This window comes from Neopsephotus bourkii, unplaced genomic scaffold (genome assembly GCF_033783945.1).
Source record: "Neopsephotus bourkii isolate Nb327-2 ecotype Australia unplaced genomic scaffold, CSIRO-AGI_Nbou_v1 NB_398, whole genome shotgun sequence".
Lineage (NCBI taxonomy): Eukaryota > Metazoa > Chordata > Aves > Psittaciformes > Psittacidae > Neopsephotus > Neopsephotus bourkii.
The window spans coordinates 1,511,302-1,526,506 of NW_026900902.1; the positions used below are offsets into that span (position 1 = coordinate 1,511,302).

A 15,205-nucleotide genomic window follows, 5' to 3' on the forward strand; every position below is an offset into this window, starting at 1 on the left:
TTAGACACAATCTTCCCGTCATGCAGCTGGCTGACAGGAACATCAGAACATTTCTTTCATCTTATTCCTGCACAGTTTAAGAAACACACATCCGAGGGCTGAAAAAGGTAATTAAATTAAACAAGAACAAACCCTGGTATTATGTCTCTTCTTTCAAGTTTGCACGGAGAATTTTCCATGGCTGTGTGCTCTGAAAAGGGATGTAATCTACATGAAATCACACTGCTGATCTGGTGATCCAAAATGGTTTTTAAGGCTTGGGCAAATGCTGTGGGCTAAATTCAGCTGTCTCTTAGACCTCTTTCCAAATACAGAAATGTGTAAAGCACTGGTGAAATCTTATGGTCAAACATTACAGCAGAGGTGCCGTTGAACTGTTTCAAGGGTTCGCACAAATTAAAATTCTGTGATGCAGAAAGAACAAACTAAGACAGATTAAAGTAGAGGAAAAGAGATAGAGCACTGTGATTGATGTCCTAAGGATATTGCAGTCTGTCTGAGAGGCCAACAGGAAAGCTGCTTATCATGCATAGCATTTGTAACAAGTGTTCAGCTGGATTCTGACATGCTGTAGAAAAGATGAAGAAACACAGATGCCAATCTGGCCCCTGTAAGCAGGCCAGTCCTGAGATCTAAAAGTAATGAATTTCTTTTTTGGGTCTCCTCAGCATAGGGTTTTTGCTGTGCATATGTATTTGCTCAGATGCGTCCACCTTGCTGGCCCCATGAGCTCTCTGTCTGTGTGCCAATAACCGTGTGCTTTTCACTTTGCCTGCCCCAACCACCTCCTAAATTGCTGCATCAGCCAGATGTTCCTGCCTTTACACAGCCTGTCCCTCACATCCTGTCTGAGCCTCCTTCTTTATTATCTTGGTGCTGAATTGTGTTATGCCAACATAATACTCTCTATCAGCTAAATAGTCTCAGTTCATTTGGGAAGACAACCTTTAGTAACTGACAAGCTTTACTGAATTTTACTAAAGCATACTATGATTAGGATATTATTTATGGTATTTTGTTTTATTTTCTATCATTAAATATACCACTGGAAAATCTTTTTGTGGGTGTCCAAAGTTGCAGACTGTATGAGAGTCTCATGCATGTATGTTCATGTATACCAAGGCAGTTTATGCATTTTTATTCTTCCTCTATTACCATTTTACTTCCCTATTGTTGGGGGTTTTTGTCTTTTGTGAAGGGAGAGAAAAGTACATTTTACAGCCTCGCTTTCTAGTTTCTTTTAGCAAGTCCTTTAACAATTGAGGCAGAATACTTCATTACAACAAAGGAAATTTTAACACTATCAAAAATACAGTGCAAAATATGCAGAGAAACTGTTTAGAACTTGTGTGAAATGGAAATATAAAAGATATGATACTATCTGTTTTGAATCACACAGCTGACAGTATGATTGATGCCAGTAGGCCTGTCTTAAATTATTATATTTGTATAGCTTGCCTTTTGTATTAAAAATAAATGCAAAACCTCATTTAGCCACTCTGTTTTGGTGGCTTTGCTGTGCTTTAGGCATTGTTATTAACCCAGGCTTGTTCTGTACATTTCTGACTGTCAGGCTTTATCTCCTAAGCCTCCCATTCTAGATTGGAATATATAGCCATTTTATGCCACCAGTGTCAAAAGCAAGCCAGCCTGCATGAGAAGGGTTGAGCTGCCTTCTGTCTGCAGTGCTATTAGTGATGAGACATGAGGCTGAATGCTTTTAAATACGTGCTTAGGCTCTACTCAGCTTTAGTTGAACTAAACTATCTTAAAACACCAATGGAATTCAACAAGGGATTCATTCTTCTGTAGGCAGGTAAAAGTCTTCGCCAAAAGCCTGAACAAGTGCTGGTCCTTAACATCCTCCCATATATACCATCTTATGTTCTAATTTGATCTCATTAGATCCTCGTAGTATGAAGAGTAGCTTGGTTAAGACCCTGAACTCCAGGTGGGGTTTAACATAAAATGTAGATGTTGACACTTGTTTGTCAGGGTAACAACCTCAGCTTACTAAAGACTGAGACAGCATTTTACAAGTGTATATGAATTTTCTAACATGTTAATATATCTTTGCAAAATAACTGTGTGTGATACTTGATTTTTGCATTCTTCTATAACATCTTCACATTCATCCCCTGTTCTCCTGGGGTAATTTAACCACTTTGATATCTGCTAGAAGGGCAGCACAGGAAATAATGCAGATTTCTGTATTGCAGTGATGATAACTTCTTTACACATGTGAGCTGATAGGGGCGGGTGTTCTAGCTGGACCTCATACTTACAAGCATGGAGTAACTGGTCAGGTTATGAGGTTCATGAGCAGTCTTGGTTGCAATGGCCATGAGATTGTGGAGTTCAGGATCCTGCTAGGAGGGGAAAAAAGCCAAAAGGACCACAACCCTGGGATTCAGGAGAGAGGACTTTTCATGTTCAGGTGTCTGCTTTGAAGCATCCCATGAAATACAGTCCTAAAGATAAGGTGGTCCAGAACAACTGGGTGATTTAAAACACAGGACAAGGTTGCCCAGGCAGGTTGTAAAATTTCCATCCTTGGAGATTACACCTGACTGGATGTGGTCCTGAGCAATCTTCTCTATGTGATGCTGCTTTGAGTAGAGGGGGTAGACTAGATGATTGTAAGAGGCCCATTTGCAATCTCAGATCTCTGAGTCTCCTGGAATACCTGCTCTAGCTGACTGCTTGAGCAGGCAGAAGCAGACTAGACAACCCCAAGAGATCCCTTCAAACCTAAATAACTATGTGATTCTGTGAATATAAACCAGTAGAGGTGCACAGAATCTTTAGGAAGAAGATAAGAAGGGGCAGAGTTCTTCTATATTTTGAGTTTTATTTTTCCTGAAATCTTGTCAGGTACTGCTACATGTTAACTCAGGAACAAATAAAAAGGGGCTTTTTCAATGTGAACACAAATAAAATTTGCACACAAACATGGGGAACCGTAATGGTGTGTAACTTGTGTTTGCAAATAAGCATTAAGAACATAACCTGTATTACTTGATAAACACTGTAAAAATATCAATATTAGTAACCATTCAGAAATGATTTCATGTAAAATAACATTTTGCCAACATTCTGCCTGTTTGACTGTAGATTCTACTGGAAGAGCTGTGGCTGACCCAGTGAGGGTAGTGGTTTTCAGGGTAAATCGTAAGACCACATTCTATGTGGTGGAGGCCTAGAAGTTAGTTCTTTGAACTTCGGGCATACCTCTTATCCCTACTGTTTGTGCAGCTCATGGATGTGAACTTCTGGCCAGTGCTGCATGACTCCATTTCTCTTTTCTTCCATGAGATTGCAGCAGCAATGACACAAAGCATTATGCGCACAGATAAATAAAAATGAAATATCCGTGAGGTACTTCACAGTCTATTGGCCCAGATGTGCATATCTAGTGTATATAGATGTTTTACACTTTGAGGTAATAGTTTGCTATCAGATAAAACCCATATTATTTGTCTTTCTTGAGCAAAAGCAATGCACAAGAATTAATGTTATTTGTTCCTGAACATTAAGTCATTGAGATCTGCCTGAATAAATTGTAATGAAGGAGTGTTAACCAAGGGCAACCGAGTAGATAGAAGTACAGTTTATGCTTTATAAACATACTAAAGTACTATATATTGTATCAAATTATAAACCTTCAGTAAGAAGTCAACTGGCAAATAAAAAACTTTTCAGTAAAAAAACCCCAACTTACACATACAAACCAGTTTCAGCAATATATCAGAATATATTTTAAAGAATAATTATTGGAATCATATAAAGAAGCTTTATAAAAGCACATTATTGTAGTTGATTAAGTTCTGACAGTGTAATAAAACTTTATAATGCATATGTTTCACTCATTTTGATGATAAAGTTTCCTTTTTCTTTTGCAGAAAATGATGAGGTCATCCGTGTTTCATATGTTCATACTGAGCATGGTGGCTGTAGATGTGATTGTTGCTGCTAGTAACTACTACAAAGGAGAAAATTTCAAGAGACAATATGATGAATTTTACCTAGCTGAGGTGAGTAGGCTGAAATGACTATCTGGATATTTTTCAAGATAAGCTAAAGTATAAAATGTGAACGTCAAGTATATTTTAGTATGTAATATTTTTTATTCCCTTAAGCATTCTGAGAATTCTTTGCTAACCTGTTCAAGTTCCTCTGGGTGACAATGACTGACAGCCCTGTCTTAGAACCTTTTGAAAGGTAATTTCCTCAAACAAAATGTCTGTAGTAATGAGCTGAGGCTTAAGTATAACATCTGCAGGCAGTGTATGGCTGCTGAGTTGCTGTCGTTCTCTTGCAGGAGTGTAACATCCAGAAGAATTCAACTCTAAAAAAATGACAAAATACTGTCTTTAAGGAATAATAATATAGTACATTTTCCTAAATCATCTTTATGCACCATACATGTAGCTGCAAGAAAGTCCTTAAGCGTAACCAAAATAGTCTTGAAAATAGCCAAGCTTCAACAACCTCAAGAGCACACGCAAAAATACTTATCAGTCATGAATTTGGTGAATAAGGAGGCTATGCTCCTGAACCAGTGAAGCAGGGGTAAAAAGTTTAGTTATAAATGACATTCTGGCAGGGAGCCTGCTTCAATCATTGGCTGGTCAAGGATTCTCCTGTAGAGCATGCACTGGAGATCCTACAATCTTGTCTACATGTGTTTCTAGTACTATTTAATTCAGTTTGAAAAAGAAAGAAAGAAAGAAAGAGAGAGAGAGAGAGAAAGAGAAAGAGGAAAGAAAGAAAAGAAAGAAAAGAGAGAAAGAGAGAGAGAGAGAAAGAGAAAGAGAGAGAAACAGAGAAAAGAGAAAGAGAGAAGAGAGAGAAAGAAAGAAAAGAAAGAAAGAAGGAAAGAAAGAGAAAGAAAGGAGAAAGAAAAAGAAAGAAAAGAATTTGAGTCTTTGTTACTAATGCACAGCCATAGCTTAGAACAGATACTTCTTTTTCCTGAATCAAGAGTGAAATCAGTATTGTAGCATTCTTTATTAAAAATATTTACTTTGATGGGCACTGTGAATTGTGACTCTATCTGAGTATAAAACCACCAGTGCTGAAATTCACCAAGATTAGTTCTCTGAAAGTGTTGATCATGGTTGCCTCAATTGGGCACATGTTATAGTTTCCCTGATTTCAATAATTACAGAGTCCTTCTTTGGGGACAAAAGGGACATTCTTAGGCTAGAGTGCATGATAGCGGTATCATCCTTGTGATTCCTTCGCCATTGGTATTTGGCATTTGTTGTTGGCAACAAATACACCAGTAGCAGGGGAATCACAAGACAAGAAGTTCAATGATTTCTGCTCTTGTGGTTTTAAATGTCTTAAATACTTTTGAGAATCAGACTCAAGTGCCAGCTCTAAACCCCTAGTCCATAATATCATGACGCTTTACAAATCTCCCTTTTCTAAGGGAGATTGACTTGATACCCATTTTTTAATTTCTTAGGTTTAGAATTTGTATCAAACATGATATAGCGGGAAATAGTTGTAGTTTACAGTAATTATGAAACATGTTATCTTTATTTTTTCTCAACTTCTAAGCATATTCAAAAACCAACATAAACTTGAAAGAGGGTGATCCTGGGAATAAGTCATCAGAATAAAACCAACAAATGCTGGATTTTCTTATGACACAGATTTGAGGATAGAAGTGAGGACAGGAAAACTCATTTTAATCTCTGTTCTGCTTTAAAACTGGCAGGCAGCTCAGCCTGCCACTCTTTCACTGTCCCCCAGTGAGGGTCACTAACTTGCTCTTCCCCAGTCAGATGGGGAGAGAATGGGCAGGGTGAAAGTAAGATGACTCATGGGGTGAGATAAAGACAGTTTAATAGGGAAAGCAAAAGCTGTGCACACAAGCAAAGCAAAACAAGAAATTCATTCACCACTTCCCATAGTCAGGCAGGTGTTCAGCCATCTCCAGGAAAGGAGGGCCACATGATGCATAACCACTGCTTGGGAAGACAAACACCATCACCCCAAACATCTCTCCCTTCCTTCTTCTTCCCCAGCTGTATATGCTGACCATGACACCGTATGGTATGGAATGTCCCTTGGTTCAGTTGGGATCAGCTGTCCCGGCTGTGTCCCCTCCCAACCTCTTGTGCACCCCCAACCTGCTTGATGGTGGGGTGGGGTGAGAGGCCGAAAAGGCCTTGACCCTTATGCAAGCACTGCTCAGCAACAGCTAAAACATCCCTGTGTTAGCAACACTGTTTCCAGCACAAATCCAAAACACCATCCAAACTGATGAAGAAAATTAACTCTAGCCCAGCCAACTAGGCCGGAAACAAATAATGAAGTCAGCATTAAAGCCTGAGTCCGTGAACTTCTTGCTGTTTATGCACAGGATACAGCAAGTGGAGCCTGGATTCTTAACAAAATAACATTAATTCTATTTATACTCAAAATAGGAAACGCTGCCTGTGCTATTCCTATTTTGGCACTGAATATATAGTATAATTATGCTTTTATTAATCAGTGCTAGAAATACTCTCTTCAACATCAAGTGTACATTTCAAGTGAAGGGTTTGGGTGGGGTTTTTTTTCCAACAGAAATATTTGACAAGGTTTAGAAATTCAAGATGAACATGTCATTAGATCGGGGTATAATTTTGGCCTGAAGGTAACATCCCGTTTTCTTTAAAGATATATTTTTCTGTTTCTGTATAGCTTAGATTATTGATATATAAGTGGGGAGGTTGTCATAAAACCCATTTGTTGACATTCTACATGTTTACATTTCTAAGTATGTAAGTTAAATTAGTCTGGAATAGTGAAAGGTATTCTGTTTATTTGTAAGGCATACTTATTTGGTGTCCATTTGTTGGGGTTTGTTATTATTTTTAACCTTTGATGCTTCTACTGGAGACACGATAAAAATCAAACAAGAACAAACCCCATGTATCTTATAGAATGAGTTATAAAATACAGTATCCAAACAGCCAGAGACCAGAACAATTCTGGGAGAGAGGAGAATTTGATAAGCTGTTGCCATTTGCTACTTGGTTATTGTGAATCTTGTTCTTTGCAGCACAGGACATAAAAAGAAATTGTTTGTAAGAGCCTTGAGGAGACTGAATGCTCAAACAACGCAGGTTATTCCACTGTGGCTGGCTTGTTTCCTTGGTGAGGGAGATTGGTTGAAGCAGGATGCAATACCGGCTTGTAAACCAGTTGCAAAGAGGCTGCCACAGTTGGACATTGGCTGATACTGAGCTTTGCCTCTGCAAAACAAAGATGTTAAGGGACTACTGGAAAAAACAAAATGTTGCTGAGGGAGGCATTGATACCATAAAGCTTCTGGGTGACTGAACGGGAGGTAGCCCTCAGAGAAGCAGCCCATTTCTGGTAGCTCCTCCGTGTCCTCCCCAGAGCAAAGCCGGCAGCCTGGTAGAGGGTGGCTGCTCACGCTTTACATCTGCTTTTTTTGTGTGGGTCTGCTCTGGCTTCTTATGAGAATTTGCTTTTCCCCTGTCTCTGAAGCAATGAAAGGAGTAATTTCAGCTTAAAAAAAAAAAAAAAAAAAAAAGAGGCTCTAAGATTGTATTACATTTCACACCTAACAAAAAGTTCTAGTCAGATATTCCGAATCTCCTCCTGTAATTAATTACAAGGAAGGAAAAAAAATACAAGTCTGTCAGCAGGAAGACAGGTGTATAAATGTAATCAGATGTTATGCAAACCATTTGATACATTTTTAAGTGCTAGGGGTTTGAATTCGTTTGACAAGCATGTAAAATGCAAATGATCTCACCCACACATTTCTAGAATAAATTAAAATACACTTAACATCATATTTGTTAGTCTTGTCCTCATAGGAAGCCTATGTGCTCTGAAGTATGTATGTGTGTATTTAAATGGCATTGTTATTCCACCTGCTCTGTAGCTGAACTCCAGCTGCTTTCTCCCTGCTGCTCCATTTTTCCTAATTTGACCACCTTGTTCTTTTAGGACTCAGTCAGATGTATTTTCATTAAAAGTGAGCTTTCATTGTAATATTTTTTGATAAAGTGTTGTGGTTTAGATAGAGATTTCCATGTAAAGAGGTAGTCTGTTCAAACTCGGCTCATTCTCCACAAGCTCTTTGAGCTACCAGAACAAGGTCTGAAAAACTGGACAGATACATTTGAGAATATGAGCATGAACATGTCCCTGTACTGTGTATGACTAAAATCATACAAATATTTCTTGGTAGTATTTCTTCCCTAATGTGAAGAAGGTTTTGAAGTGCTATGAAGCATTCTTCCTTGATTTAGCCATTCAGAGGACATTTGACACCTGATAACTACTTTGCATTCCTTGAGGAGCTATATAATATAGCTTCTAGCACTGCTCATAAATAGCTGCATGGACAAGGGGAATAAACATAGGATATAAGCTTCAGTGTTTAATTCTCTACACCTTCTTTGGGACAGTCCTGTCCACATAAAATATGTAAAACTTTATTTAGCTATGTCACAAAAACACTCTTTCATGTTTATAAATACTTTTCTTGATGGACTGGAGGGTTTAAATTTTCAGTAATATGAGTAGTTAAGGCAGCATCCCAGAGATTGTCACTGTCAGATTCAGGATTAAAATCTTAGTCTCTAACTTCATTATCCTCTGCCAATTCTAGTAAACTTTATGGCCCACTGTCAGTTAAGTTCTCTATCTTAAAAGACTAATAATGCTTTTCCTTAAAGGAGGTTTGAGCTGTATTTTGTTAATGTTTGCAAACACTTTAAAAGTATTAGTTGTATATATAGATGCCACCTAATTTTATATCAGTATCTCTTTTAAGCCCCAAAGTATGTAAAGTGTCAGAGGGGAAAATTGCTGATTCAAGGAAAAACATCTTTTCCATTGGGTTTCCTGGCTGTTGGAAAGCAATGAAGAGTATATCTCAGAGTGTATATAGTGGTAAAATAAGAAGGCAGGTTAGAAATAAGTGTGTCTAGCCAGAAGGATTTTTGGAAGTGACAGAAGTAAGAGGAAACAAATATTGAAGATGTAAACCTATGCAAAATTCTGTCCCTTTTTTCCAGCTGAACATCATGGGGTTTCGTGTATAAAAATTTCAAAAAGCCTCTGGAAGAATCCCCCAATCATTCAATGTTTACAAGTAGATTTCTTCCCCTGTAACTTCTAACCTTACTCTCTTTGCTTAACTTCTTTAACACCATCTCTTTTTAAAATTGTGAAAGTTTACCAATTCTGGAAGGAGTTTTTTTCCTGGGTTCTTACGTTGTTTTAATGTTTAAGTCCCATCATCCCTTTTCATAGTCGTTGTCATATTACTGTGGAAGGTTTAGAAAATTGGGAGTAGCAATTTTCCACCAGGAGACCTTTAAACTTAGGTTTGTTCCTTAGATCTCTTAAAATTCTTCATACAGTTCACATGGTCTGCTTCACATTTTGAAAAAAACATCTCATAATTGTCCCCATTTTATCTGTGTATGCAAAGTGAAAGGTCAGCTGGACAGATTCATTACTTCATGCTTTCCAAACTGTGAAACCTACATGTCTGTGTTGGCACTTGATAAAATTTCATGAAGTGTATATTTTAAGGAAGAGTATGAGACAATATGAGGAAATCTATTCTTGAGCATTTATTCTGTTCAGAGCATGAGTGATTTTGTTAAATATTATGGAGATCTTTATTTTTGCCACAGAAAACCTTAATAGACATGATGTCATAGAAACTTGTAATTTAACTCAGTGTTTTGAATGCATCTTTCTTGTTTTATATATTCATCTAGGTTGCTTTTACAGTTCTGTTTGATTTAGAAGCTCTCCTGAAGATCTGGTGTTTGGGTTTCACAGGATACATCAGCTCATCTCTTCACAAGTTTGAGTTGCTGCTTGTGGTTGGAACCACTCTTCATATTTATCCAGACCTCTATCACTCTCAGTTTACATATTTTCAGGTATGATCAGATACTTTTACATTTTACTGTATATACCAATAAAAACATTACCCATCAACATTTCACTCTCATTTACTTCCATTCTCAGACTACTGAAGTACACACAATTTTGGCTGAGTTTAAGAATATCTTTAAAATAACAAATAGGATTCCTTCTAGCTTTGCTGAGAAGTCCTTCCAGTTTTCAGTAACTCTCATTTCTTATCTGAGCTGCACTGTTCATCAGGTTCTGGATTAGTTTATTCACTGTCCTTCACTGAGCCTTTTCCTTGCACACAGCTGTTTACAGCAGCATCACCTTCCTATAGCATCTACTGCTGCTTTGTGTCTTCTTCCATGAGGCCTTCGTACATTTGCTATTTCTTCCGCAAATCTTCATCTCTGTGGCAGTCACATACCTAAGAGTCTCCACTCCAGTTATTGTGGATCTTCTGAGGTCATTTCTCCAGAACCATCTTAAATTATCTTAGAGTTGTTTTTTATAGCTTTCCAACCATTTATTATCTAGAGGGAAAATGTGTTTATTGAGCATCTTCCTACATTTTCACTTTGGGGAAGAACATGAAGTAGGGACAAAGAAAGACTTACTGATTCAAACTTCTGATTCTTCTTCTGTCAGTCAGCCCAACAAGTTCCCCATTCATTCTTTTTGAAGTGCTTAGAGTTGCTCCAGTTGTTGGAGAAAGCACTGAGATGCATTATGTGTTATATTCTACAGTGCTAAAGAAAGTGATTTAAAAAATACCTATTAAAGATTCGTATCCATCCATTATTCAGCAATGGATTGGCATAGTGAATAATTAATAATCAATAAAGGCAAATAATAAATCGCCAGACAGAGTCCTGTCAATAAATGTGGTTAGCTACAGTGACACATATTATGATCAAGTAAGTACAATATGGGCGGAGCAGTCTCCCAAAGTGTAGGTTGAAATATAATGCTCTTTAGATTTCTGCAAACAACCTCCTATATTTTTTCTAAATGGTTCTTCAAGCCGGCTCAAGAAAGCTTTCAGGATGACAAATTCTATTTTACTTTTACCTGGTCTTATTTGAAAGTTTTTAGATTATTTTAGCTTTTATTTTGCAGTCCAAATGTGTAAAATGTTATTCAGTGTATCATTATATTTCTAATCTGCAAGAAAACATAGTCTAGCAGGAGTACGTCGTTGTACTCGTGTCAAAAGCATGCAGGAAACCTAACTGGGAGCAATCAGTTAAAATAGTTACATAGTTAATAGTTGGTCCATATTTATTAGGTCAGAATCCACTTACATGTGATGATTTCTTTCTAAGAATTATTAAATATAAATTAGGAAGAAGTTGCACTAAATGGGTAACATCATTACCTCACAGGATTGAAAGTATAATGAAAATGTAGCCACATGTTAATTAAAAAAATGATAAGTCTTCTTTTTAATGGATTTAATAAGTTTCATGGGGTAGGGGTGGTGGTGTTTCCGGGTTGTTTTGTTTTTTGTTTTGTTTTTAAGTGCTAGCTTTTATGACAGAAAATGCCAGGATGTGCTTTTTTTTGCAAATGCATGAGAGACACAGATTTTGCAAGCAGAAACACCTGCTACACTGAAAGATTTGGGTTGTATTTTGCAATGCAGATCCCCTAAGTGGCAAATGACAGTAAGGTTGGAAAACATGTTACCTTTGATGTCAGTGTGTAAGGGAGGTATGCACTGTATTCCCCCGCAATTAAGCTTCTAGGCAAGCTAGATAACACATTTTCAAACCAACCAAGGTCAAAAAGTCTTTTTCACATGGATATGTCTTGATGTTAGGTAGATTTCTAGGCCTTTAGGTATTAATGATGACAGGTTAAACGTGTTTCTTGTCAGACAACAAAGCAGATTACTGAAAACAGAAGTCTTGACACTTTCTAGCAAGCAGAAATGTTTGGCTTGTATAGCCTTCCTTAGCATGTATTTTAGCCTGCATTATTCATTTTATCATTTATCATGGTCTTTATCATTACCTTTTGCCAACACATCATTCACTCTTCACCACATTGGCTACTGTCCACCCTCCCACCTATCTTTCTTGCATTTGCTGTACATAGATTCAAAACACCTTGCAAAATCCTCTGTGAAAGACTACAGCAAACCACCATTCCATGTCTATAATCTATAGCACACAAAATCAGTCAAGAAATGACAGACTTTGCATATTATTGTAGAGTTCTGTAATGAACTGGCATAAAAGGGAGAGATATAAACAGAATTTGACCTATACTGGTCTGAAGAGATGTGCTTGGAGAAAATATTTGAGTCATTTTCTGAATACATATCATCACTTTTAGGAGATGCAGCCATTCTTTGTAACAAAGCTGTGGCTCCTTTTTTATATTTTTTTATTTGGTTTTTTTTTAACATAATTGTATATTTATTCCAAGTAGTGCAACTTCTGCAGCTCTTAAATCTAATACAATTTGCAATCCAATTACGAAGAATGCATAAATGTTCATTAGAGTGTACTTTTGCTAGATTCAGTTTGTCATCTAATGAAAATAAATGAAAAAAACCAAAACCAAATAGTATCAATAAGATTAGTGGGTTGCTTAAAGGTCAGTTAAAGTTCCCCAGAGGAAAGGGTGAGGGGGAAATAAGGCAGATAATGCAGTTTATCTAAAGTACAACCCAATACCAACTAGCATGAGGTCTTCACTCCGCTGGCGTCTGTATCTAAATCTGGTGGAAACAGAGCTAACATTTATACTATGAGTAGATCTTGTAAGTAAGAAGGCACCAAATTAACATGTTCATAGTTCTTGAAAATCTCACTTGTGTCACTGTCTGTCATTGCCTTGGTAACCAGTTTCATGTACTGAGATTATATGTAATATGATTGCAGGACCAATATGAAAGAATTACTCTTAATATTGTGAAAGTTAATTTCACAGAAAGGGTCTGGTATATTTGGAATGAGTTGTTCACTTGAGGTGGCTGTCTCTGTCTCTCCCCTTTGGCAGTAAAGCCTAGATGACTAGAATATTCTGCATACCTGATGGCTAGGTATAGAGAAGAGTTTCATGCAAAAGGCAAAGGTGGTCATTATTAGCAAGCTACAAGGTTCAGTGAACTCTTTCTGTGAACAACCTCTGTCAAGCTTATTTTTTCTCCAAAAGCAGCACAGTAATTTTATTTGACCTGTACATAAGGTCAACCTACATTTGCACTGTAATTCCTTTCAGTTTCAATATGATTCTTTTGGAAATACAGGTGGTACCTTGGTCTAGAGGGTCTTTTTATGTGTAAAACCAGCAGAATCTCATTTGCCCCATATCCTGCTGTCTGCTGTCTCCAGCAACTACTGTTGATGCCACTCCCTCTTGTTGATGCTGATGTTCATATCACTGTCTGTGTCACTGTTAAGTGGCATAAATAGGAGAATCAGAGCTGTCAACAGGCTTTTCGAGGTAGACTCAGCAGTGAATGGGTAAGGAGTTCCACACACAATCACAGTTCTGCTGCCACTACTAGTACCGAGAGATGTCAAATATGTCAGTGGCACAATTTCCCTTGTATATAGCATGAAATAGCAAAATATGTTCATTATCAAACTTGCTAGGTTAGATGGTACACAATGCCGAATAATTTCACCTTGGGTCACTGAAACAGAAAGTTGACCTGTAGAAGAGCTGGCAGTTCTTTGTGTGTGTGTATAACCTGGTTTAACAAATAACATAGAATTATAGTAAAATGTAGGTTGAAAGTAGCCTTTCAAAGTCATGTCGTCTAGCCTTCTTCTCAAAGCTGAGGCTTCTTCAGAGATTGTTCAGGACCCTGTCCCTTTAGAATAATTATGAATTTTTAACACTGATGACCTTCATTGGTCTGTAATTCCACATTAAGATCAGATTTACTGTCTGTGGTGTGTTTTGCCTATGACTTTTTCCCTTTGTTACCCCCAAAACAGCTTTACCCAATTACATTTCTGTGATGCCTCTTTGTGGCTGGTGAGCTGGGGGCCTTGAGTATCCTCCTGTGCCTGTACTCAATTTGAACAAGATGCTGTTATCACATGTCTGTATGCCTTGATGCTGCATTTTAAGCAAGGTTTACAGATAGCTCATTCCATGCAAAATTACAGCTTGTTAATGTATCTTAGAAATAAAGAGTTATGTAACAATAAGCCACACAATCATAAAAGGCTAAGCAAAAGACAGAGTAGGTTAAAAGTTACCTGGTCATGGGTAACTGCTGTTGCTAGTTAAAAAAACATGTTCAGGCAGGCCAAGATAAGTACAGGCAAAACTTGACAGGTTCCAGGGCCTATGCTCTTAACCTAACACATAGCCTGTGGTCTATTACAAGTGGAGGCAACCTGGTATTTACTGGTCTACAAGGCTGCAAGTCCCTTTTTGGCCTTGAATTTTCTGATCCTGTGAAAAGTTGTTGATTAACGTGATAATAAATGAATACAGTTCTATTTTTTCTTTCTTTGCAGGTTCTTAGAGTAGTTCGGCTCATAAAGATTTCTCCTGCTTTGGAGGATTTTGTGTATAAGATATTTGGACCAGGAAAAAAACTTGGGAGTTTGGTGGTATTTACTGCCAGCCTTTTAATCGTAATGTCAGCAATCAGTTTACAGATGTTTTGCTTTGTAGAAGAACTGGATAGATTTACAACCTTTCCACGGGCAAGTATCAAAACCGTTGATTACTTGTTGCTTGTAATTATTTTCTTATCATTAACAAGATTTTCTTACCATTGGTGGTGGTAAGTGTTGATGCTAGTTTAACGGGGGGACTTAATGATCTTAAAGGTGTTTTCCAGCCTAAATGATCCTATGATTCTGTTGTGGTTTAACCCAGCAGTTAACTACAGATGACATAGCCGTGGTGAATAAGAATATACGAAACAAGGGATGCACAATGCAGCTTCTCACCACCTGCCAACCATTGCCCAGCCAGTTCCCGAGCAATGGCCCCCATCCATGCTGAAAAGTCCTTGAATAAGTGTGTAACACTCTTCAGCCACAACTAATACATCTGTGTGTTATCAATGTTATCCTCATCCCAAATCCAAAACACAACACTGAAGCAGCTACAAGGAAGAAAATTAACTCTATCCCATCTGAAACCAGGGCAGATTCTACAACTTGTTATTATATTAGTGGTCTTGCTTTCCTTCTGAGAACCATGGAGGATTTTATCTCCATATGTGTAGATAAAGCAATTGTATTTTCTGGTTGTAACATCCACCCTGTAGTCCTTCAGTAGTGAAGATTATCTTTGTTTGTGTAGTTATTCTGTT

The 15,205-nt window shown here is 37.6% G+C and overlaps 1 protein-coding gene across 5 annotated transcripts in view; it reads left to right on the plus strand.

Moving 5' to 3' along the window:
• The window catches only part of NALCN (sodium leak channel, non-selective), a 227,095-nt gene that overhangs the window by 108,811 nt on the left and 103,079 nt on the right, over positions 1 to 15,205 (plus strand). For 4 of the 5 annotated variants that reach the window (XM_061349282.1, XM_061349283.1, XM_061349285.1 and 1 more), the window contains 3 exons: positions 3,903 to 4,034; positions 9,771 to 9,938; positions 14,397 to 14,588. In XM_061349282.1, the coding sequence (XP_061205266.1) occupies positions 3,903 to 4,034; positions 9,771 to 9,938; positions 14,397 to 14,588 (492 nt within the window). The remainder of the gene's footprint in view (positions 1 to 3,902; positions 4,035 to 9,770; positions 9,939 to 14,396; positions 14,589 to 15,205) is intronic. The other variant, XM_061349284.1, reaches the window with a different exon arrangement.